The 26,544-nt window shown below is 41.5% G+C and overlaps 1 protein-coding gene across 3 annotated transcripts in view; it reads right to left on the reverse strand.

The window, feature by feature from the left end:
• Positions 1–21,697: 21,697 nt before the first annotated feature.
• Cdkl4 (cyclin dependent kinase like 4) overlaps positions 21,698–26,544 on the reverse strand; it is a 51,090-nt gene continuing 46,243 nt past the window's right edge. For 2 of the 3 annotated variants that reach the window (XM_070025439.1, XM_070025440.1), the window contains exon 10: positions 21,698–26,363. In XM_070025439.1, coding sequence (XP_069881540.1) covers positions 26,262–26,363 — 102 coding nt within the window. In that variant the 3' untranslated portion in view covers positions 21,698–26,261. The remainder of the gene's footprint in view (positions 26,364–26,544) is intronic. The other variant, XM_070025438.1, reaches the window with a different exon arrangement.

Raw genomic sequence — 26,544 nt, forward strand, 5'->3', positions numbered from 1 at the left:
TATCTGCTACTAAGAAGAGTTCCTCGGCTGTGAAACTCCCAGCCGACTCCTCCTCCCTCCATCTGCCTTCCTCTCCTCCACTGCTCTGGCCCAGCCAGTTCCCCAGGCCCCACCCTTCCAGCAGGGAAGTCAAGTGTGCTTCCCAGAAAGGATTTACATTTTAGTTTGCATTGTTGACCTCGCTCATTGTTTAGGCCTTTTCACTAGAAAACCAAGTGAGAGATATTTGGGTGACCAGATTTTCTCAAAATTACAACTTGTACTGAACCAAATGTTAGAGAGTAGCATTAACATGTAAAGGATCACTTTCCTAAAACCAGAACATTCTCAAGAATATATGGAGTGGAAAAGAGACACTTGGGGAAACAATGGTTTGTTAGAGCTGAGATTAACGTTCTTTTCTGGGTCAGTTTCGTTTTCTGATGAATATTAACTGGGAAAGCGACAGACAAGCAAAATAACAATAAACATTGGAAAAACTGTTGTTGTTTTTTTCCTTTTTGTAACAGTCCTGGCATAGAGATAAGGCTAGCAATCTACCATGCCTTCAGTTCTAGCATTTTGATTTTGTTAATTTGAGCTAATTAGTCTGTGTAGCTAGGATTACAGGTGTGAGCCATTGGCACTTGCCCATATGTGGTAATGTTTTATGGCTCTGTTTTACATTTTTTTAATAAAAATATTTTCACTTCAATTTTTAATTTTTTTTTACAAGAGAATAATGGTTTTGTTTTTGTTTCTTCTGTTGGTCACGTGGCTTGAACTCTAGGCCTGGGCTCTGTGCCTGAGCTCTTCAGCTCAAGGCTAGTACTCTACCACTTGAGCCTCAGCATCACTTCCGGTTTTCATGGAGGGTTAATTGGAGATAAGGGTCTCATGAATATTCCTGCCCTGACTGGCTTTGAACCATGATCCTCAGATCTCAGCCTCCTGAGTAACTAGGATAACAGGCATGAACCACCTGTACCCAGCTATGAAGAGAATAATGTGCAGGAAGAGGACATACATTTCCATGAGGTTTAACTATTGTATACCCTATTTGTAATCGCTAATCTAATCCAGATATGGAACATTTTCTTCATTTGGAAGACATTCCCTTGTGATCATTTCCAATTAATATGACTCTACCACAACTCTAGGAAATCACTCCTATGATTTCCATCAGAATAGGGTTGATAGTGTCAAAAGAAAAAACTTACGACCAATTCAAATGTTTAAATGGCTTATGGTTGTGACCCACAAGCAGAGATTAGTGTTTCTTCTAAAATTTTTTTTTTTTTTTGGGTCTGGTTGTGGGGCCTGAACTCTGGGCCTGGGCACTGTCCCTCAGCTCTTCAGCTCAAGGCTAGGGCTCTACCACTTGAGCCACAGCGCCACTCCCAGCTTTTTTCTTATGTGGTGCTGAGGAATCGAACCCAGGGCCTCAGGCATGCAAGGCAAGGGCTCTACCACTGAACCACCTTCCCAGCCCTCTTCTAAAATTTTAGGAAAGATGTTCCAGAAGTTGTTAGAAGCAGAAAAGGATTGAAGAAATCAGAAACAAAAGATCAGACTTGTCATTTCGAAGTTACTTTCCTCATAGGACCAAAACACTAGCAACTTCCTTATCATGCTAAAACTGGCTTGTTCGGAGATTTGGTGATTTTTTTTTTCTTTTCAGTTGTAGGGCCTGAACTCTGGGCCTGGGAACTCTGTCCCTCAGCTCTTCAGCTCAAGGCTAGAGCTCTACCACTTGAGCCACAGCGCCACTGCCATCTTTTTCTGCTTATGTGGTGCTGAATTGAACCCAAGGCCTCATGTATGCAAGGCAAGCACTCTACCACTGACCCACCTTCCCAGCCCTGGTGAAGAATACATTTTTTTTTTCCTGATCCTGGGGCTTGAACTCAGGGTTTGGGTGTTGTCCCTGAGCTGCTTTTTGTTCAAGGCTAGCTAGCACTTTACCACTTGAGCCACAACACCAGTTTTTCCCTCCCATCCCCACTCTCAAGTTGTGTAGTTCATTTTCAACATGTTGTCTAGTGTAGGGCTCGCAGAGCCCAGGACCCACCGTCCCGCCAAGCACTGCCTGAAATGGAGTGGTTACCTCAAAGCTGCAAGGGAGTGGGCGCCATCTTGTAATGGCGTTTACCCTGGCTCCCTACAGTCTAGTGAGTACCATTGCTGCATTTGTTTACCCTTTATCCGTACATTTCTGTGCCCCCTCAATCTAATTTCTTTTTTTTTTTTTTTTTTGGTCCAGTTGTGGGGCCTGAACTCTGGGCCTGGGCGCTGTCCCTCAGCTCTTCAGCTCAAGGCTAGCGCTCTACCACTTGAGCCACAGCGCCACTTCCGGCTTTTTTTTTCTTTTTGCTTATGTGGTGCTGAGGAATTGAACCCAGGGCCTCAGGCATGCAAGGCAAGCGTTCTACCACTGAGCCACTTTCCCAGCCCCCTCAATCTAATTTCTAAGACATGGTAAACCTTGTATCTAGGTTACTACACGTGTTTGTTTGTTTATAGGCAAGGGATCTGACTATCCCAGGCTGGCTAGGGACTCTCTATGTAGCCCAGGCCGACATGTTTAGTGTCTCAAGTGCTGGAGCTAAGCATGTACTACTACACTGGCCCCCAACTCAGTGACATTAGGCAAATGTACAGCTATCACAATTTCCCTCCTCAGAACATTTTTGTCATTCCAGATGGAAACTCTGTACGCATTAAGCAATACTGTAGTTTCCCAGCTGGGTACCTAACTGGACAGGAGGCTGAAAGATGAGGGATCAAAGTCCGAAGACAGCTGTGGCAAGAAAGCCTGTGAAACTCTGATTTCCAATTAACCAGCAAAAAAGCTGGAAGTGGAGGTATAGCTTAAGTGGTAGAACACCAGCCTTGAGTGAAAAAGGTAAAGTGACAATGCCCAGATCCTGAGTTCAAGCTCTAATACTGGCACAAAACAAAATAAACCACCAAAACTAAAACCAAAACTATAGTTTTCCAATCTATTCTTTACCATACACTCACATTCCCTACTCCTGGTAAGTACTGTTCTATTCTTTCTCTCTATGAGGGTACATTGTCTCTCTCTGAGGTACATAATAAGTAGATATACATTATTTGTCCTGTGGATCTGTCTTTCATTTAGTGTGTCTTCAAAAGATCCATGTTGGAGCATGTCAGACTATCCTTCCTGTTTAAAAATATTCCATTGCTTGAACATACTCCAGTTTATTCATTGTCCTTTAGATAGACATTTGTATTCTTTCTTGAATAATGCTGCAATAAACATTACCGAGCAATATGTTTGAATCCCTCCTTTGGGGCACATACCCAGGAGTAAAGCTGCTAGATCCAATGGCCATTGTTTTACTTTCTGAACAACCACCTAACTTGTTCTTAGTGGCTGCATCATTTACATTCCCACCAGCAAAGCTGGAGGGCTCTAATTGCTTCATATCCTAGTTGACACTTCCCTTCTTTTTGTTTCCCCCTGTAGGCAAGTGCTTGCTCTGCCCTGAGCAATGCCACAATCCTGAGACTCCATTTAAAAAATACATATTTTTTATTGTAAAGATACTATACAGAGGGGTTACAGTTACATGAGTAAGGTTTTTTAAATACCCATCCTTACATATTGTGAAGAGATATCTCATGGTGCATTTCCCTAATGGCTAGTGACATTGAGTAGTTTCCCACACTCCTTCATTCCCTTCCTTTTTTCTTCCTCCTTCCCTCCTTTCATTTCTCCTTCCTTCCTTCTTTCCTTTCTTCCTTCTTATTTTCCTTCCTTCCTTCCTCTCTCCCTTCCTTCTTCCCTATTCTTTGAGTCTATGTATCCCAGTTTAGACTTGACCTCAGAATTTTCTTGCCTCAGCCTCCCAAGTTCTAGGTTTAAGCCATGTGCAATTCTGCCTGGCATGGTAGAATATATTTGCATATATTTGTAGTAGTTCTAATGAGATGGGGAGTGTGGGCAACATCTTCTCCTTTGGGACTACCCAAACACTTTAGAACATTATCTCAACATTCTGATAGTTTAAATGTAAATCCTATTTCTTAATATAAAATATGACAAGGTACATTTTCCAGCTTCCTTTGAGGAAAGACTTGATACCTATGAGTGAGGCTCACCTGGATTTGGACCTGAGTTATAGTGAGAAGAAGTGGGGAGTGAGGTAGCCATTTTGCTGTCATGGTGGCAGAAGCAGCGTGGTACCAGACCCAGCAAAACAGGTGCAGCTCCCTTGAGGAGCTGGCTCTGGCTCCTCTGGAAATTGACTCAACAATCTGTTTCTTTAGCCTTTCTCATTTTTGTTATTTATATGCTTTCCTCTCAAACTAGTTTGAATGGTGTCTGCTATTTTATTCCTAAGGACTCTGGCCAATTTCAGGCAATCTTACAGTTTTAACCCATTTGGAAGGCTATAACGACACATCTGAGTAATTTATGAACAACAGAAATTGGTTTCTGATGATTCCAGAGACTGGAAGGTCAAGGTCAAGGTCAAGGTGCCCGCAGATTCACTGTTTATTGAAGCCCTATTTACCCCCCCCCCCCCATTCGGCCATGGATTCTTCTGCTGTCATCTTCACTAATCCCACTCATGAGGAGGTCCCATGATCACCTGATCCTGGCTAAAGCCTTAGCCAGGCTGCTCCCAGCTGCTAATACTACACTACTGGGGATTTCGTTTCCCCATATTATTTTCTTGGGGGAGGGATGCATGAGACATTTAGATTATAGTAGTCACCACGAAGACAAAAGTTTCTGGTTATCTTGGAACAAAGTCCTTAAAGGAATCATCACACTTACTGAAGTTTACTAAGAGACTAGTATTCTAAATATGCTGACCTTTAAGGTCAGAGGCTTTTTATACAAGTATAAGCCAGGTATCAGATATTTTTATTTGGAAAGCAAATCAGACCATGTTTTCAAGACAAAGATGAAATCCTAACAATAGGTGACAAAGTAACTCCTTTTTAAATAGAAACTTGTACTTGGAGGGATTTATTTTGAAAAAGTATGCTTGGAAGTATTTTATCATTATGTGATCTTTTAGAAAACCCCAAATTGTATAATCATCTCATACAAAAATAGAAACATAGCCAGGCACTGGTGGTTCACATCTATAATTCTAGCAAGTTAGGAGGTCAGCCTAGGCAGAAAAGCTTGTGAGACTCCATTTCTAAAATAACCAGGAACATTCCAGGCTGGAGATGTGGTTCACCCCCACTCCCCAAAAAAGTAAAATATGTTTTGCTGAACATTGACATCTCTTGAGTAATGAGGACTTTGGTCCTTTTCTTGGGGCTGGGGTTTCATAAAGGTAGAGAGAAAAAGGAAATGGCCTTGGGTTCCTGGTGCTGGGGCATGCACTTGAGTGTGTTTGTGTGTAAAAGGTAGAGGCAACAGAAACAAACGGCCTCTCTCGCAGTTATACTGATGACAAGTTGGGATCATAATTTGAGTCCCATCTTCAGATAGGATGTTAGCATCACTTGAAGATAAACATAAAAAAAAACAACAACAAAAACCAAAAAACAGAATCTATGGGAGCTAGCCCCTCATACATGCTAGGCAAGCACTCTGTCACGGGGCTACAAGGGACACTGTAGCAGCGCTTGGGGAGGTATGGCTCACACGAGTGCCTGGAAGCCACTCGTCAGGCTTGTAAACCAGAAGAGGAGCCAGGAAAACATTTTGTGGTTCCTTTTTCTTTTCTGGGTGCTATCCTTTACATTTTCACTCAATGTGTTAGCCCTCTACTACTTGAATCACAACTTCACTTCTGGCCTTTTGGTGGTTAATGGGAGATAAGAGACTCATGGGCTTTCCTGCCCAACCTGGCTTTGAACTGTGATCCTCAGACCTCAGCCTCCTTAGTAGTTAGGATTACAGGAGTGAGCTACTAAAGCCTGGTCTCAAGACAGGCTCTTGGGGGTTCACACTGATGCTGGTAAATGTTGGGTACCCTCTGTCCACACATTCAAGTAGGTAAACATGGAAAGCAATGAGGCTCTTACCTCACATCTTGCGGATTTACAATCCTTGAGAAATTCATTTCTAGAAATTGTACCTCATTTCAAAATTGTTCTGATGCAGCATGAGTTACTACTACTTAGTTCAACCCAGGACTCACAGTGCAAAGGAAATACTGCCAAAGAGCCAGGAATTCTGTGTTTATGTTCCTGCATTATGTTATTTCATAGTAGGTAAATTAACCACATTTATTACTATTATGAGCAATTTCAAATTTGCATATATTACATTATAAAAATGAACTTTCATCTTATTTTTCCAACTTCTTTTTCCAAGGAAGGGCAAGTATCTTATTAGTTTTCAGATAAGGAAACTGAAGGCCGTGTGTGTGTGTGTGTGTGTGTGTGTGTGTGTGTGTGTGTGTGTGTGTGTGTGTGTGTGTGAGTGTGTGTGTGTGTGTGTGTGTGTGCGCGTGTGTGCTGGTACTGCGGCTTAAATTCAGAGCCTGGGCACTGTCCCTGAGCTTTTTGCTCAAGGTTAGTGCTCTACCACTTGAGCCATAGCTCCACTTCTTTTTTTTTTTTTTTGCTGATTAATTGAAGATAAGGTCTCAGGGACTTGTCTGCCAGGGAGTCAGATCTCAACCTCCAGAGTAGCTATAAAACCAGGTGTGGCTAGGCAGTATGACAAACAATGTCAAAGTTACTATGATACACATAGAATTAGGAGGCAAATCCAGGCCTCTTTGTTCTGAACCCTAGGTTCCTTCCATTCTACCACACTTCTCAATATAAATGAAGGGAAAAGTCCCCCTGTCATTCACATTAGGATGATGAGTCTCCACTAATTTGACTGCATGGAGTTTTCCCCCTGTGCAGTCTTCCCAGTGAACTGCGAGTATGGCTCAAGTGTGAGAGATCCTGTCTACCTAGGGTGAGATCCTGACTTCAATCTCTAGTGCCACCAAAACACAGTGTTGTAGGTCTAACAGAGATTCCCTAGGCCAATGCCTCAGGTTAAGACCTGGGCTGATTTTCTCCTGTATTGTGCTCTGGTCAACTCCTCATGCCACCATATTGCCCTTCGATGACCAATGCTTGGTGTGGAGGCCAGCCGCACCACTGGCTGTGTGTGGCTCTGCAGAGAGAGTTGGCCTCCATCAGGGTCTACCCAACTGTCTTTCCACAGAAAGATGTAGCCAGGATAGGTCTGTCCTCCATCAAGGACACGGTCCTGCCTCCCTGGCTGAGTAAAACCTGTGAAAACACAGGAAGGGCGACCTAGGAGAGTGCCACCTTTCTCACTGAAGAGGCTAGTCCTGCCTCTGCCTTCCTGGGGTTTCAATAGCAATGCCTTGGCTCCTCCTCATCCTTTCCTCTTCCTCAGAACAAGTGTGATGGCTCAAAAACTGCCACGATGCCGGCTGCTCACAGTGGCTCACACCTGTAATCCTAGCCACTGAGGAGGCTGAGATCTGAGGATTGCAGTTAGGATTGCTAGCTAGGGCAAGAAAAATCCATGAGACCCTATCTTGAAAGGGAGTTGTGGCCAAGTGGTGGTGCATTAGCCTTGAGCATAAAAGCAGAGAGGGACAGCACCCAGGCCCTGGGTTCAAGACCCACAACCAGCACTCCTCTCAATCCCTCTTTTCCCTCCTCCCACCTTTTTCTCTTCTTCCTCTCTATCTTTCTCTATCTCTTTCTTCCTCTCTATATTTCTCTCTCTCTTTCTTCCCCAGCTTATCCAAAGGCCAAGCATTTAAGTTCTCACTCCAGTTCCCCAAGGCGTTGCATGACTGGGCCCAGTGCCTTTTGACCCGTGTTCCTCTCCCCCTTCCCCCACCCCCACAGTCAGCCTGTCCCCCCCCTCCCCCCCCCCCCGCCTTCCCCTCCCCGCCCATTGTCCTTTAGGCACCGAAAGCTTGCTCCTGCCTCTCACCAGACAGCTGTAAAGCCCTCCCTCATGCAGAGGTGAGCGTCACTTACTGACAACCAGCCAATAACAGTGGTGCTGAGTACTCACACCAAGTTCACTTTGTCACAAAGCATTGCCTGCTGCTCCAAAACTTGTCTCCAGTGTGGCCAGGCATTATTTATTTTCTATTTCTTCCTTCTCTTCCTTCTCCTTTTTCTTCCTGTCTTCCTTCTTCTTTTGCAGGTACTGGTGTTGAACTCAGGGACTCCTGTTTGCTCAGCTTACTTGCTCAGCTAGTGCTCTATCACTTGAGCCGCACCTCCAGCTCTGCTTTTTGCTGGTTATTTTGGAGTCTCATAGAATTATGATCCTCTTGATTAGCTAGGATTATAAGCAAGAACCGCTGATACCCATCTCCCCAGCCCCTTTTACTCGAGTTAGTTCTTACATAGGGTCCCTTGTTTTTCGTTCAGGGCCAGCCTTAGACTACGATCTTCCAATTTATGCCTTCTTAGTCGGTGTGATCACAGGCGCATGCCATTATTCCAAGCTTAGTTGTTGAGATGGGATATTGACAAGTTTGTGCCAACGCTCTTTGAATCTCAATTGTCCCTGTAATCCCAAGTAGTTTACAAAGTAGATTACAGAGGGATGGTAACTTACTTGGGTTCTCTCCTTCATTTTTCTTCTTAGCACTTACAGTTTTATTTTGCATCTGTTCATTTTTGGATGGTTGTCCTTTCTCCCATTGAACACTTGACAAAGGTGGAGTGTGGGGTGCCTGGTTAATGCTACAGCCTTGGCACCTAGACTATACGTATCTCATCGCGTGTCCTCATGAATATTGTTTAGGTGAAAAATGATAATGCACTCTGATTATTTTTAAACTTTAAAAGTGGATCTGCACAGAAGCAAGAATGATGAATCCAACTATAGAGCAGCAGCAATGTTACTGCCTAAATGATGTAAATTATAGCTGAGAAAGTAGGTAGAATCAGGAGGAAAGGGGTCATGGGACAAGTAGATGCAAGAGTATCTGCCTTATGAACTAACTATAGCTGATTGGTTACAAAAAAGTATAATGTGTAAAGGCATACTACAAAGAAACTAGACAATGTTATATGTATTTGGGAGGTGTAAAAGTTGGGAATCAGACACTTCAAAGTTCTTAGTTAACAAAATGATAAGATTTAGTTTAAGATGGGAACTGGTAGCTCATGCCCGGAATCCTGGCTATTCAGGAGGCTGAGCTCTGAGGATCACTGTTTGAAGCCAGCCTAGGCAGACAAATATGACTCTTACCTCCAATTAACCATCAAAAAGCCAGAAGTGAAGCTGTGGCTCAAGTGGTAGAACCCCAGCCTTGGGTAAACAAGCTAAGAGACAGTGTCCAGGCCCTGAGTTCAAACCTCACTACCAGCACATTAAAAAAAAAAAAAAGAAAGAAAAAAAAGAATTGTGAGAGATAACAACATGGCTTTTGTTTTTAGTCACTACGTTTGGGGGTGGCTTGTTATGTAGTCACAGATAACTGAAACAGGTACCTTGAAGCTTCTCTGTCAGGTCACACACTTCCTGCTCAGGTTCCAGAATACTGATCCCCAAATTCTAAGAACCAGAGAGTGAGCCGGTAAAGAGTGGTAGATTGAAAGGAAAGAAAAAAGATGCTTACCCCTCGGGGACAAGTGGAAAAGACTCCCTGTGCTTGGGGAATCAAAGATTTTGTATTTTATAGATCCCCAAATTCAAACCTTGTGTGTGTGTGTGTGTGTGTGTGTGTGTGGCGCGCACACGCACCACTGCTATAAACACCCTGCCCTTTTTTAAAGTGTTTGGTAAAGTTTACTAATCATAATTGCTTTATATGTAATTTTGGTGAAAAGAAACAATTCAGGGTTGGATCCTTTGGGGAAAAATACAGAACTCACCAGGTGCCGGATTACTGACATAATCAGTAATCCTATCTACTTTGGAGGCTGAGAAATGAGGATCAAGGTTTGAAGCCAGCCAGGGCTGACAAATCTGAGAGACTCTTAACTCCAACTAATAAGCAAACAAGCTGGACCTAGGATGTGGATTAAGTAGTAGAGTGCCAGCCTAGCAAGTGTGAAGCCCTGAGTTCAAACCCTAGTATCAATAGAAAAAAAAATAGGCCTGGCATGGTGACTCAGGCCTGTTATCCTAACTACTCCAGAAATGGAGGTTGAGAGGATCACAGTTCAAGGCTAGCCCTTGTAAAAAAAAGTCTGTGAAATCCTATCTTGACCAATCAAAGCTGAGGCCATGGTCTGCGCTTGTCATCCCAGCGATGCAGGAAGGGTAATAGTAAATAGGCAAATTGTGATCACAAACTTGAGACCCTATTAAAAAAGTAATTGAAGCGAAAAGATCTTGGGTGTGGCTCAAGTAGTGGCTCATCTGCTTAGCAAGAATAAGTAATGGAGTCTAAGCCCCAGTACTGCCAAAACAACAACAAAACCCCAAACCCAAAAACTTCTCTATTGTTAGGGAGGTAATAAGGAAACGGATGGCGAAGGTGTAAATTTATATATTTCTGGAGAATTTAGCAAAACATGTTATAAAAATCCTCAAAATCTATCTTTTTTGTTGCTGTTGTTGGTCACAGGCTTGAACTCAGGGCATGGGCGCTATCCCTGAGCTTTTCTTTTTAGCTCAAGGCTAGTGCTTTGCCCTTTTGAGTCACAGCTCCACTTCAGTTTTCTGGTGGTTAATTGGAGATAAGAGTCTCATGGACTTTCCTGCTTGGGCTGGCTTAGAACCATGATCTTTAGATCTCAGGCTCCTGAGTAGCTAGGATTACAGGCGTGAGCCACCAGCACCTCGCTTATTCCAAATTCTTGAAGGTTGTTCAATATGAGCACCTGGAAATCTCCCTCCTTCTTTCTTTTACATGAGGGCAGAGTATTTGACATATCCGTTATCTTGCTCACCATTTGGAGAAGACATTCCACATTTGTGGAAGATTTGCAGAATATTTAATTACATAGCTAGAGGTTCATGATTTAAGTGAAGAAAATAAATAATGCAGCAGCAGAAGAACTGCTGGTGTGTAAGTGTACAGTACTTTCTATCAAAAGTGTAGGACACATAACACGTTAGAGGAAAGCCTGCCATGTGCAATGACAAATTCCTGGAATGACATAACTATTGTGCCCTTTGTCCTAGTGACTTGGCCTTTGTAACCTAAGGAGATGCTGAGGAGACAGTCCAGCAGCAGATAGCACACAGGATTAGACTGTCCTCCAGGTACTTGGTGATCCTACCACACATTTTCCCCTGCATGCTGAGGTCAAGCCAGGAATGGGCCACACCATTGCTTGCCAGGAACTAGAAACACATCAGAGGCATTGATTAATCAATACCACAGGCCTTTTAGTCCTGCAGAAACTGTAAAACCAGACCTAGTAGAACAGACAGAGATCGGGCTCTGGGGATCACTGCCCTTGCCCTATCTGAGCCTCTCCTTCTGCCACTGCTGGCTGGATACTAGAAAGAATGAGGAGAGGGAGGCTGGCTCAGCCCCCTCCACACCTGGTTGTAAAGTCTGTCACATCTGGAAACCTTCTCCCTGATACCACAAGTAGCTTCGTACTGAAATGGTCCCCAGCCCCCTTATTGCTATTTTGGAATAATTCTAGATTTGCAGAAAAGCTGCGGAGGTGATATTGACCATTCCTGGATATCTTGCCTACAGTTTTGCCAACTGGTAACATCTACAGCACTGAAGCCATCACAGGTCCTTTACTGGACTTGGATTTCATCAGCTTTTCCACACATATCTTCTCCCTGTTCTACTACATAATCTGGGATTCCACATTTAATTTGCTCTCTTATTTGCAAGAGTTTCTTGGACCTTCTTTCTATAACCTTGATGGTTTAAGAGTACTGCTCAGGTTTGTGTAGATGGCCCCTACAATTTGGGTTTGAGTTCTTTTCTGTTGATTATATTAGCTGTGGGAAGGATGCCAGGACAAAGCGCCCTTCTGATCCCACCTGATCAGAGGTGTAGGATCAATATGACAATACAATGATAACCTGGACACATGGTTATGGTGGACTGCCAGACTTCTCTAAGGAGCCCCATGATTTCCTCCTTCCGTACTCCAGGAGAGTCATAGTTTATATTCAACAGAATGAATATTAGGAAGTTGAGCATGGTGAGGGGAGGGTAATAAGGAGAGGCACATGGATTGAGGGGAAAGGTAAGCAAATGCAGTCTCTATATTCAATGTACACTATTTAAATACTATGTAATTTGAGGGTAGTGATGGGAGGGGGAAAATGGGAAAGTATGATGGAAGGGTGTACAGAGGGAATTAAACCCTCTGTACAACTACATCATCATCATCATCATCATCATCATCATCATCATCATCATCATCATCATCATCATCATCATCATCATCATCCATCATCATCACCATATCAGGTGCTGGTGGCTCATGCCTGTAATCCAAGCTACTCATGAGAATGAGATCTGAGGATCAAGGTTTGAAGCCAGCCAGGACAGAAAAGTCTGTGAAACTTTCATCTCCAATTAACTACCAAAAAGCCAGAAGTGGAGTTGTAGTTCAAGTGGTAGAGTGCTAGCCTTGAACAATAACAACAGCCAAAAACCCTCATGCATAGCAGTTAGGTCCTGCACTCAAGCTTCAGGATACACACACACACACACACACACACACACACACACACACACACACACACACACACACACACACACACACACACACACACACACACACACACACACACACACACACACACACACACACACACACACACACACACACTGTCATGGCTTACCCATGTTCAAAGGAAAGGGGAGCTGAGCACCCCTCTGGGAGGGGGAAGAGTAACTATAATGTATCATTTGCAATTGTTCTCATCTCATCATTTATATACACAAGTATCCTTTTCACTAAGTGTGATGATTCTTCTTGTTTCAGTGAGTGGGGTCATATTGTTGCCTTTGAGTTTAATAGTGTTGTTCATCCTTGTGATGAGGACTTCTAATGAATATGGGGACAGGCTGTAACAGCTTCACTCATCTCTGCCATGGATCTGCTATATTACCTAGGGCCAGGTTCTCACTTTCTCCACTCAGCTTTTCTTTTTTTAAAAAACAAACAAACATGGAGTTATGCAGAGCATCAGCTCTTGTCTGTAGTCCTAGCTACTCGGAGGATGAGGTATGAGGACTGTGGTTCAGAACCAGCCTGGGTAGACAAACTTTTATTTCCAGTTAATCAGCAAACAAAGGCTGGAAGTGAAGGTGTGGTTAATGTGGTCGAGTGCCAGCTCTGAGCAAAAACAAAACTAAGGAAGAGCTAAGAGACCTTGGGTTCATGTCTCAGTATAAGAAACAAAAGGGTTATTAACTACTAAAATACCATTATATAAAATATAAAGAGCAAGAAAATAATTCACTTTAAACCAATATTACAAGGTCTAGGCATATTAGTATTAATGTATACTATTAGGGGTTAATGACCATACAATTTAGCAGATTAAGAAATATATGCAGGGACTGGGAAGGTGGCTCAGTGGTAGAGCACTTGCCTTGCATGCATGAGGCCCTGGGTTCGATTCCTCAGCACCACATAAGCAAAAAGAAAAAAGCCGGAAGTGGTGCTGTGGCTCAAGTGGTAGAGCGCTAGCCTTGAGCTGAAGAGCTGAGGGACAGCGCCCAGGCCCAGAGTTCAGGCCCCACGACCGGACCCCCCCTCCAAAAAAAAAAAGAAATATATGCAGATATGCATCTGAGTATACAGGAAGGAGAGAGAAAACGAGCAGTTGATAGTATCATTAGTGATTTTTATTTTCTTGTACTCGTACATTCTAAGTTTATAATAAAGCTGTGTCATTTCTTAAGAAATGTCATTTCTTAAGAAATGACAGTTCCCAGATTAATAACATCTAGCACTGCTGAAAGTGGAAAATGCCTAGTCCCTCATACCACTGCTGGGAAGAAAAGTTGCTAAGCCCTTCTAAATTGTGCCTTGGCAGTGACACTTTGCAGGGCTCAGCAATTCCAATTTCAGCTATTTATCCAGATGTAAATCTTGTATAGTCCATATGGACAAGGATTTCTCCACACAAACATTCAGTGCATCAATTTTAAAAGTAAAAACTGCTAACAACTATTCAGTTGTATTCAGAATGCCTATGTTTGAATTGAGATCCTATAGAGCCAAAAGATCATCTTATGAGGGGGTACATTTACAAAAATATGTATAATACATTTTAGAGACAAAGAGTGGTTATAAAAATGACAGCATTATTTTACTTCTGTAAAATGCACACAGGTGTACATGCAGAAAAACGTTAAGAAATGTACATGCAAAAAATAATACAAAAAAGTACATGCATCTAAATAGCAACCGTTATGGTTTCTAGACATTGAATTTGTGCATGCCTTCCTCTTTTCTTATTTGGAGTTATCTCTATTTTCCAGATTGCCTACAAAAAAAGCCTACATTATTTTTGGAAGTAGAAAAACCAATACTATTTTTAACATGGTCATCATAGAGAATTTGGAAAATACAAAAGCATACTGCAAAGTACTATTACAGGATGATTATAGAAAATATTCATCAAGCACTTAATTTTGGTTATCTTGTGAGACAGGAGACTGTGGGGAAAATTCAAAAATTTTTTTTACAATGTCATTATTATCTCTGTAATCTGAAAAAAAAATAAAAAGCTTTAAAAATAAAAACCCTAGGTTTTAGAAGACTATGCTTCCAATGCTATTTTGGACATTTAGGTTTTTTTTTTTCCATCTTTTCATTATGATGGAAAATGAGCATGTTGGCAACTTTTTATTTTTTTGGTTCATCATAATCTAGGATAAATATGAGGAAGGGGAATTCCTGGATCAGTTCATGAATAATCATCTCAAAACATTTAGTAGGAAATGTTTTATGCATAATGAACAACAGATTTCCCTTTCTATTTAGTAGAAAGCAACACGACCTTTTAGTTTATGGTTTCTAATATACTCAGGGAGTTTTGTTCCTTTGGGTCAGTTAGTTAATCAAGAACTTAAATGTCATCAGAAAAGATCTACTGTTGGGGAGATGGTTACAGGATACAATATTTCAGTTAGATGGCAGGAGTCAGTTAAAGAGATTTGTATCAAACTTTTTTTTTTTTTTGTCAGTTGTAGGGCTTGAACTCTGGGCCTGGGTGCTGTCCCTCAGCTCTTCAGCTCCTCTACTTTTTGAGCCTCAGCATCACTTCCAGTTTTCTGGTGATTAATTCAAGATAAGAGATTAGAGTCTCACAGATTTTCTGGTGGTTTATTGGAGATACGAATTTCATGGATGGGGCTGGGAAGGTGACTTAGGGTTAGAGTGCTTGCCTTGCATGAGGCCCTCTGTTTGATTCCTCAGTAACACATAAGCAGAAAAAACCGGAAGTGGGGCTGAGGTTCAAGTGGTAGAGCACTACTCTACAGCTGAAGAGCTGAGGGACAGCACCCAGGCACAGAGTTCAGGCCCCATGACCGACCAAAAAAAAAAAAGTTTCATGGACTTTCCTGCCTGGGCTGACTTTGAACGGCGATCCTCAGATCTCAGCTTCCAGAGTAGCTAGGATTAAAGGTGTGAGCCACTGGCACCTGGCCAAACCTTTTTTTTTTTTTTTTTTTTAATGCCAGTCCTAGAGCTTGAACTCAGGCTTGGCAGTGTCCTGTGCTTTTTTTTTGCTCAAGACTAGCGCTCCATCACTTGAGCCACAGCTCCAGTTTTGCCCTTTTTGGTGGTTAATTGGATAAGAATCTCACAGATTTTCCTGCTTGCTAGCTTCGAACTATAATCCTCACATTTCAGCCACCTGAGTAGCAAGGTGTGAGTGATGGGTGTCCAGCTACTTCTTGTGTTTTGAAAATTGTTAAGAGTAGATTGTGTGTTCTTACCACATATACAAAATGATATGTATGTAATACATATGTTAAAGTCATTCTACCCTGTGCACATATTTTAAAACATGTACATATGAATGCATACATAATATTCATAAAATTTGTCAATTAAAAGCACAAATAGTATACAAATGTAAATATATAATTCTTGCGTAAATTGATGAAATGAAAATGAATTGAAAAGGCCAAAATTTGCTTTCATAATGCATTAGTGATTTGTATCTCAACATGATAGCAGCTTTATATTTAGAATACTGATTTAAAATATTACTTTATAGCTAAGTATGATGGCACACCTGAAATCCTGATCTTGAGTTCAAGGCCAGCGGGGGTTACACAGTGAAACTCTACCTCAAGAAATCAAGGCTAGAGATTTAATAGTAAAAGCTTGACTAAGATATGAGGCACTTGGTTTGATTTCCAGCACCCAAAAATTGCCCTCACACCCTACATTCTTTTTACTGCATAAGGGCTAAGCTACTTACAATTATTTTATGCTTTCTCCCAGCCTTGATCCTGTCAGAATCTCTAAAATACTATACTTAATTGATCATTATTGTTCCCTGATGGGTTGAGAAATGATGGAAATTGAAAAGAAACACTATGTAAGTTCATTGGTACCTTGTGGTCAGCAAGTTGAGATATAATCCAACATATTATAAATAGCATTCTAGGATTTTCGTACACCCAGAGAGTGCTGGAAAAGCTGGCAATATTGTTAGGTGGTACCTTTTTGGGATCCTGGCCAAGGATTTACTTTTATCCTAAGGAACTGTACAATTTGAAAATTTCACTTGCATTTAATAGCTACTGTCTCCACCATGCACATTTTTCTCTGTCAATGTTATTGATCAGAGGGCCTGTTGTGCACTTATTAGGCAAGAATGGTATTCTTCCTCTCCAGAATGTGTCCAGCTTGTCTGTATGGGATGCCATTATGTATGGCAACAAGGAGTTAATTCAGAGTGCTTACTAAGGCAAAACAAAATAATATCATCATCATCAACAACAAAATCCAGCCCAGTATTGAAAACATAGGATTACAGGCGTGAGCCACCAGTGCCCAGCTAGATTGGATCTTAAATGTTCCTAACAGCCCTTCTGTTCGAGGCCTGGTCCCCAGCTCTTGGCACTAGTGGGAGATGGTGGAACCTTTAAGAAATGTGGACTACTGGACTGGGATTGTGGCTTAGTGGTAGAGTGCTTGCCTAGCATGCATGAGGCCCAGGATTTGATTCCTCAGTATCACAAAACAAACAAAAGAAGTCAGTAAATAAATTATTTAAAAAGAGAAGTGGGGACTAGTGGGGGGAAATATGCCTTTGGGATGGCCTTGGAGCCTCAGCCTAGCTCCTTCTACTTTCTGGCTAGGAAACTGAGTAGTTTTGATCCTCTCTGTCTTCTACCATGATGCATAGTCTCACTTGCCACAGCTCCAAAGCAACAGAGTCTATCAATAATAGACTGAAATTTCTAAAACCTGAGAGTCAAAATAAAGCTATCTATAAGTGGACTTACCTCAGGCATTTGCAATAGTGATGGAAAGCTCACTAACATCCAAAGCATCTCAACATCCAGTGGGGTAACTGAAGTGGGCCAGCCATTTTCTATTCTGCCTGAAGTTGACTTGGGGCACTCACTTGGCTATCTTCAGCTGGTGGCTGCATTGAGTTGGAAGGCAGAAGAAGGTTCTCATTATTCCCCCACTGCTCTCCTCCCCGCACAGAGGTTCAGCCTAGGCTCCTCTGTAGCATGATGGCTGCCTCTCCATGGACAGGAAGCAGATGCTGCCAGGCCTTTCAGGTGCTGGGTTCAGAAATGGCTCAGCATCACCTCTGCTGCTCTCTTAGGCCTGGATTTGATTCACAATGACAGTCTGGACACCAGGTGAGGTAGGAGGAGGCAGCCCTCCCCCCCCCCCCCCCCGCCTTCCCTTGCAGAAGGCCTGGGGAGGGACACGGCTGTAGTCAGACTAGAAACCAGTCTATTTTGTTCTTTCCAACATAGACACCATTACAAATGATGAAAGGTAAATTAATGGAAGCATATTTAACTGCCACCCTGTTTTTTTTCCTTCTGTTTTTCTCTCTTTTTAATCATTGATCTGAGTTGGGTCTTAAAGGCTACAACAGATTCTAAGCAAGCTTGGGATTGAATGAACAAGAAAAAAAAATCTTGTGGCTTAAGCATTACAATGGATCAGAGGATTTCTGTTGTTTCTGGTATTGACACTAGGGTTTGAACTCAGGGCCTCTCAATCTCATATGGCCTTTTCTGCTCATGGTTGGTGCTACCTGCAGTTCAAGCTTTAAAAATACAATTGTATTATTATTAAGGGCTGTACAGAGAGGTTACCATTTCATAAGGCGGGCCGTCCATGTCACCCCTTCCTTCGCTTTCTTCCAGTTCCCCCCTCCAGTCCCAACCACAAGTTGCATAGTTCATTTTCCACGTAGTGTGGAATACCATTCTCATTTTTGCACCCTTGTCCCCCACAAGACAGAAAAAAGAACAAAACAAAAAAATGCAAAAACAAACATCGCCACGACCACCCGAAATCCTTGTTTCCATTTCCTGTACTTCATTTCAATAAACAGTATTTTAAATGTTCAGAGGTGTTAATGTCTTTGGGTTCAGTTTCAGCTTTTTGCTGGTTAATTGGAGATTAGAGACTCTTGGATTTGTCTGCCCAGGATGGCTTTGAATTGGGCTCCTCAGAGCTCAGCTTCCTGAGCGCTAGAATGATAAGCATGAGCCACTGGACCTGGCTTCAGATAAATAGTTTGACAAATTCAAATAAAAAAGAGTATTACAGCCTCACAATAAAATTGGAGGAATTTTCTCAAAGGTAAGCAGCTGGCTATTCTGCCTGGAAAAGATTGCATTAATTTTCCCACTTGTAAAAATTCCCAATCCAAGGACAGAAAATAGTTTGCTATGTCTGTTGTTCAGATACTCCAACTAGAAGGAAATTAAACAATTGTCATATGAAGAGGACAGTTCTCATTTCAGTACAAAATAGTAGACAATAGATTCATAGATGGGCTGCATAGAACTATTTTTAACCTTTATTAAATGAGCTAAAGAACATTCAGATTATGTTATATATACAAATTTTAAGTCACCGAAACTTTAATCCTATATGTGGATTTTTGAAATATCCAAGGCTAACTTTTAAAAAATACCATTCTATTGTATATATTTAACACAATTCAATTAAAACTGCTTTGTAGAAAGTTGCTTCTCATAGTATAAATTACTATTATGCTAGTTACCAAATGTTAGTTAACAAATAGTTGGAATTGCAAGTGATTTGAAATAGATCAGCTTCTATACACATTCTAAAATCATAAGTAGACACACAGCATCTTCAATGTGACAATATTTAGTAGTATTTTGTTAGTAGTATTTACAATAGAAAACTTTTTATTGTTTATTGCTGTTTTCAGACAGTCTTAATATGTAACACAGGCTTGCATTGAAATCTGTATGTACCCCAGCTGGTCTTCAACCTGGGATTCTCCTGCCTTCTTCCTGAGTGCTGGGATTATAGCTGTGCACCACCACATGGAACAGAAAACTTGAGATTGGGGGGAGGGTTGTTGGGATAGATGGGAAGGTTGGGGAGATGATGAAAAGGTAACAATGATCAGGATGGCTTATATACAAGCACAGACATCCTAATTGAAATTCCTTTATACAACTATTTGAAGAGAAAAAAGAGAAAAAAATACAAATCAGCCAGGTGTCAGTGGGTTATCCTAGAATCCTAGCTACTCAGAAGGCTGAGATCAGAGGACCATGGCTCATAGCCAGCCTGGGTAAAAAGGTCAGCAAAAAGCCAGGCTGGAGGTATGGCTCAAGTGATATAATGACAACCTAGCAAGTGTGAGGCCTTGAGTTCAAATCCCAGTACCACATACATACACACCCCAAACAAAGAAACAAAAACAATCCAGACACACACAAACAAACTCCCCACAAAAACAAAAACAAATAATATCTGGGTATGGTGTCTCACACTCATCATCCCATAATTTGGGAAGGTGAGGCAGGGAGGATAGCAAATTTAAGTGTAGCTGAGTCCACATAGCAAGACATCGCCTCTAAAAACAACAACAAAAAATCAAGCAAGCCGGGTGCTGGTGGCTCACGCCTGTAATCCTTAGCTACTCAGGAGGCTGAAATCTGAGGATCGAGGTTCAAAGCCAGCCTGGGCAGGAAAGTCCGTGAAACTCTTATCTCCAATAAACCACCAGAAAACCGGAAGTGGAGCTGTAGCTCAAGTGGTAGAGCGCTAGCCTTGAGCTGAACTGCTGAGGGGCAGCGCCCAGGCCCAGAGTTCAAGCCCCGCGACTGACACCCCCCCCAAAAAATCAAGCAAAATGAAACAAGAACAACAAAAACCCCAAATTATTTATATGCCCGGTGGGTAGGATTACTAATTGTCAGCTCTATTAAGCTAGGGTACAAATAAAAAGTTGACTAAGCCCACATCCCTCCTGCTGAAATATAAAATGTGAATAACTGGATTTATTTATAGAATTTCATTAAGTTGTCATTTATTGAAATCTTTTGCTGAAAGTAGAAAGTTACTAAATGTTCTTTGCTTAGATGAATATGTTAATATTTCACAGTCCTTGTGTCATTTCTAACAGACTTCAATTAAAATATCAAAGAATGATTATATATTAGAAGCACACCTATTTCATTTACATTAATTAAAACCTCTGAAAATTAGCTTCAAAATCTACTTTTGTTTATAAAATTTACCCTGTTTTATGGATATCTATAAACTGCTGCTGACTAGATGGAACCAGTATGGTGTAGTTTTGTGTGTGTATGTGTGTGTGTGTGTGTGTGTGTGTGTGTGTTTGTGTGTGTGTTGACAGTAGTGGTGGGGTGGGGACAGCGAGTGACAGAGGAAGACAGAGAAGGGAGAATGAAAAAGAGAAACAGAGACACAAAGAGATGGGGGGGAAGAGACAGACAAGAAACAAAGACAGTCATGGAGAAAAGAAAGAGACACGAGAGACAGAGACAGAGAAGGGGAAGATAGAAGGAGAAAAAGAGACAAAGAAGACAGACAGACACTGATCTATCATCTATCTGTCTGTCTGTCTTCTGGATCATGACTAGATCATACACACAAAACTTTTATCTTGGCATTATTAATGAAAACCCCCTCTAGAAAGCCTCTTTTAACAAGACATACCCAGGACATAAAACACCTTGTGCTAAAGAGAACCACCCAAAGTTGAAGCTCTGGGAGTCTAGAAACACCTGGCCAATGTATATTATTTTACAAAGGAAAAGACAAAGGCATGGGAGAGTTATGTGCACCCTGTTTAAGGTACCCAGAGTTGCAAGCCAGGACTAAAAGCCAAATGTCCTACCTCCCAGACCAAATGATCTCTCTATTAGTCTCTGCTACTTCTAAAGACCTCTGGAGTTTTAAAACAAGAATGACATTGTTTAATGATTTTAACAGAATGCAAACACAAACTCAGAACATTAACTTGTTAGTGGCATTTTATCTTCTAACTACATGCATTAAAAAATCTGTATCTAGCTGGGTGCTGGTGGCTAACACTTCTAGTTACTCCTAGTTACTCAGAATCTGAGATCTGAGGATTGTGGTTCGAAGCCAGCCTGGGCAGGAAAGTCTATGAGATTCATCTCCAATTAACTACCAAATAGGTGAGAGTGGAGCTGTGGCTCAAGTGGTAGATCATTAGCCTTGAATAAGAAAGCTCAGGGAAAGCCGGGCACTGGTGGCTCACGCCTGTAATCCTAGCTACTCAGGAGGCTGAGATCTGAGGATCACGGTTCAAAGCCAGCCCGGGCAGGAGAGACCGTGAGACTCCTATCTCCAATAAACCACCAGAAAACCGGAAGTGGCGCTGTAGCTCAAGTGGTAGAGCGCTCGCCTTGAGCTGAAGAGCTGAGGGACAGAGCCCAGGCCCAGAGTTCAAGCCCCACGACCGACAAAAAAAAAAAAAAAAAAAAAAAAAGAAAGCTAAGGGACAGTGCCCACGCCCTAACTTCAAGCCCTAGGATACACACACCACACACACACACACACACACACACACACACACACACACACACACACAAAATCTGTATCTTTATGATTAAAATCATGCCTTACATTGACCCCATTTTTTTTGGGTAAGATATTGAAAGTATCTTAAAAAAATGTTTGTAGAATTTTAGGATCATTCTCCTTCTAGAGGTAAGTTCTTTTATTTTTTTGTCAGTTGTGGGTCTTGAACTCAGGGTTGGAACACTGTCCCTAAGCTCTTTTTTGCTCAAGGCTAGCACTCTACCACTTTGGGCCAGAGCTCCACTTCCCAGCATGGCTTTGAACTGCAATCCTCAGATCTCAGCCTCCTGAATAGGTAGGATTAAAGGAGTAAGCCACTACCTCCTGGCTAGGATATGTTCTCATTAAAAATATTTTAAAATTGGGGCTGGGAAGGTGGCTCAGTGGTAGAGTGCTTGCCTTGCATGCATGAGGCCCTGGGTTTGATTCCTCAGCCCCACATAAGCAAAAAGAAAAAAAGCCATAAGTAGTGTTGTGGCTCAAGTGGTAGAGCGCTAGCCTTGAGCTGAAGAGCTGAGGGACAGCGTCCAGGCCCAGAGTTCAGGCCCCACGACTGGACCCCCAATTTTTTTTTAAAGTTATTTCTAAGTATATTTTTTGGCTCAGAAGTGGGAGGATTTTGAGTTTCAGACCAGCTCAAGCAAGAAGTTTTCAAGACCTTACTTTGACATTAATAAAAATTAACAAAAGAGTAGACAGGAGAGAGCAAGGGAAGGGGTGACCTTGTTCAAAAGGAAAGGTACTCTTTGCTTGACATATGTAACTATAACTGCTCTGTATATCACCTTCATAGCAACAATAAAATAATTAAAAACAAAAATTAAAACCCACAAAAGAGGGCAGCTCAGGTTGTACAGCTGAGTTCAATCCCTAGATCTCAGGGAAAAAAAGAAAAAAAGCAGAAGAGGAGAGGGAGAAAGAGAAGGAGGCATTGGAGCAGGAAAAGGAAGAGGAGAAAGGTTGGAATTCTGCCAATTTAAGTTGTTCCAAAACCAGGATTGGAAATAATTGCTGATGACAAATGATTAAGAAAGTGCATATTTTTTGAAAAATTGTAATTCTACAGCAAGTGATCTAAAGTATCTTCAGAATGTAAGCTTTCAAACAAATAACTTGTTATAACTCTATGTCTTGTAGCTTGGGAAATGTCCTATAGCAATGAAGGGCAGTGATGTACCCCAACTCAGAGGGAGTTCTCAAACTGAAGGCTTGATGTTTACCCTTCTCACATCATCCCCCTAATCCCAAGTGTAGAAGGCCTCATGTTCACACATTTTTTTTTTTTTTTTGCCAATCCTGGGGCTTAACTCAGGGCCTGGGCACTGTCCCTGAGCCATTCTGTGCTCAAGGCTAGCACGCTACCACTTGAGCCACAGCACCAACTTCCGGCTTTTTCTGTTAATGTGGTACTGAGGAATTGAACCCAGGACTTCATGCATGCTAGGCAAGCACTCTGCCACAAAGCCACATTCCCAGCCCAATGTTCACAATTTTTAAATGATTAAAATAACCCTGAAAAAGTGACTGGCTAACAGGGCTTGATGATTGGAGAAGCTGGACCAATTGTATTCAAATTTCCCCTGGATTAAAGGCAAGCCAAACACCAGGCTTCCAGGCCTGCTAGAAGTCTAACTGAATGGCCTTCTCTCTCTAGAAGTAAGTAGAGTACACATTTGAATGGTCTGTAAACGCCAGACAAGAAGTTCAGAGGCTGGTGGATCTGCATGCTCTGGCAGGTTGGGAACCAGCAGAGCAGCAAAGGTTGTGCAGAGGTGGGGTACAGAGGAGGTTTAGGTGGCATTATTCTCCATGATGGCACAGTATTTGAACAGTAAGTAATTAGAAGGCTTAAAGGTGGCAGGGGTGAGATAAGACCTAGGTGAACCAGTGAATGTACAAGACCCTATAGGACATATGTGGTCCCCACATTGAGTGGATTTCTCTGATGAGCCTGGGGCAAAAATTATTTGCTGATGGCTAGCTTCATAGAAACCTCGCTGAATCTAGTTATTAGATATGGAGGTGTGACACCTAAATGGGGCTGAGAAGTGTCAGATCATCTGCACAGTCCTGAGGTGAGATTCACACTTGAAACAGGAAAAAGCTACAGCCTGAGGCTTAGACTTCCCTCACGCCCCCGCCCCGCCACAGGTGGCAGAATTGCTAGGTGATGAAGATCATTTTTTTCATGGTAAAATGAAAACATGGCTGTGTGTGAGTATCTGTCTAGGGTCATATGAGTTCTCTCCTCTCACCAGTGAGATAGTGGAGAGTGAAAGAGAAATGATAGTTTGAATGAATTCTTTATTTTTACAGGAAGAAGAACAAACAATTTGTTGCAGGCCTCATGCATGGGAATATTAGACACCAATTAATTATTAAGTGAAAGCAAAAATAAGGGAAGACCCCACTAACCTCTAACTAATCAAGACTCTATGATGGTTAGAAGCATAATTACAAGCAAATTGGGTGTTGGGGCCATGTGCTGCCTTCTTACTTTCTGTATATGTGTGTGTCTGATTAGATTATATAGAGGCATACATGTGTAATATATATGTATATACACACACACACACACACACACATATATATATATATATATATATATACACATACATGCATACACACATACATTTAGGAGAGCTGGGACAGTTTGAGCAGCTTGGCAAAAAGAAGGCTTAAATAAATAACCCACTATGAAAGCTAAAATACATCTATCAGTAATGCTGCCTTTTCTCTTCTTCCTTTTCCTTATACCTGTGGTGTTATCCTATTAAACACACAAGACACATGCTCATCTGAAGAGGCACACTTGACAAGATGAAAAGCAGACCTTCGCAGTTTATACTTACACTAAGAATGTTAAATGGCCAAATAATCCTACTTTTAAGAGAAAATCCTTGTATGAGCAAGAAATTATTGCTTAGCTCCCCCAATTCATTAATAAATGGATTCTCCAAATAACAGAATGATTCTTTGGAAGTTTACATAGCCATGTTTATAAATACAATAGACTTTTAGAGACAGACACTGGGTGTCACTGCTTTCTTAATAACACCAGATGTTCTCAGTGCCAAAGACTTTCCGGAATGTGGTTTTGCAAAATTTGGCAGCACTCAGGTGAGCATGCCAATCAGGGAGCAGAAAAGAGTTAACAAAACCTTCTTCACTGAGTAGTAGACAGCGCTGAGCTGTTAGTTTACATGGTTCTTTGTTAGCACATTGCAACTGTTTCAACCATTTTTATTCATTTTCCGATGCTCAGGACTAAAGGCATCTATTATATTATGATGTTCCAAAATTTATAACTGTGTGTGTGTTAAGCTTGACATCCACAAATATTCCCACACAAATATTGAGGTGCTGGCCTCATTCTTTCTCATAATAGACATAAAATTAAATTAACTGAAAGTTCATCTTAGTGCTCTTGTAAGCATTTATATACCTACCCTGATTAAGATACACTGAATACTTTAGAGCTGTCCAGGTTCTATCCTTACAGCCTATGTAACTACTCTGCATCCATAGTGGTTATGGATGCCAGTACTGGGGAGGAATTATTTGAAATGAACTATATTCAAACAGCTCTCCCAGGAGAACCAGGTTAGGTACTGAAATGATTTAGCTAGGCCAAAGGGCAAGGAACCATGATATCCCAAAGACAATCAGAGCAGGCAGTCAATTAAGGGTCATGCTGTTTCTCTACTATTTGCTATGTATGGATTTTGTATGTAATTTTCTCTAGCAGTCTTTAAAAATAGAATCACTAATGCCTCATGAGACAAAGAAAGAGTTTTGCTCTGGAATTAAGGGATAAACCTAGATGACCTTTATGCTTCCCTTCCTCCATCATTATAGCAACATGGAATAAAATGCCAGCAATGCTCAACAGTCAAGATACAATGTGGGAACATAATGTCACGCCCTACACAAACAGCAGTTAGAGAGATTCGATATTGCTTTCAGATCTTATGTGGTCAGCTGAGGTAAAATGATGATCCATGTAAATCTTTTTCCTAAGTTAAAGTAAGTATAAGCCCACAAATTCTTAATATATATTGTGTAAGGAGGGGCTGCTCTGATGAAATTGAAAATGTCTCCTCCATATGTGCAGTTTCAGGCCTGATAACATTTAAAGAAAATGTTCTGAAAGATAAAGTTGGCATGTAAAAAGCACAGGGAAAGGACTTAGCAATGATCAGAGCAAAACAATTCTAGAAGGCATCTTAATTTTCACATGGCTCATTTGCATTTGAAACACTGAGAATTCCTATCTCCCTTGTACAAAAATATGTACACATTAAATGACTTTGCACTTGAAAGAATGTTTTTTCCTAAATGTTTGGAAGATGATCAAATTTTAACGGGAGGACTTGTTTTCTTCCATCAGGTGTGGGGGAGATGTGGCTTCCTGGTATGAGAGGCAACAGTTGATTCTAATAGCAGAACAAGACAAAAATAAGAAAGTAAATTGAAGACAATTCCTATAGATACAGTTTGAGTCAAGGGGGGTAAAACAAAATGATACATATGGCACAAAGATGTCAAAAAGACATCAATTTTACAATTATGCTTTGTTACCTTTCCAAAAACTGTGATCCTCTGCTCCTTGAAAAT

The sequence above is a fragment of the Dipodomys merriami genome, unplaced genomic scaffold, assembly GCF_024711535.1.
Source record: "Dipodomys merriami isolate MVZ:Mamm:240054 unplaced genomic scaffold, mDipMer1.0.p SCAF_17, whole genome shotgun sequence".
Classification (NCBI taxonomy): Eukaryota; Metazoa; Chordata; class Mammalia; order Rodentia; family Heteromyidae; genus Dipodomys; species Dipodomys merriami.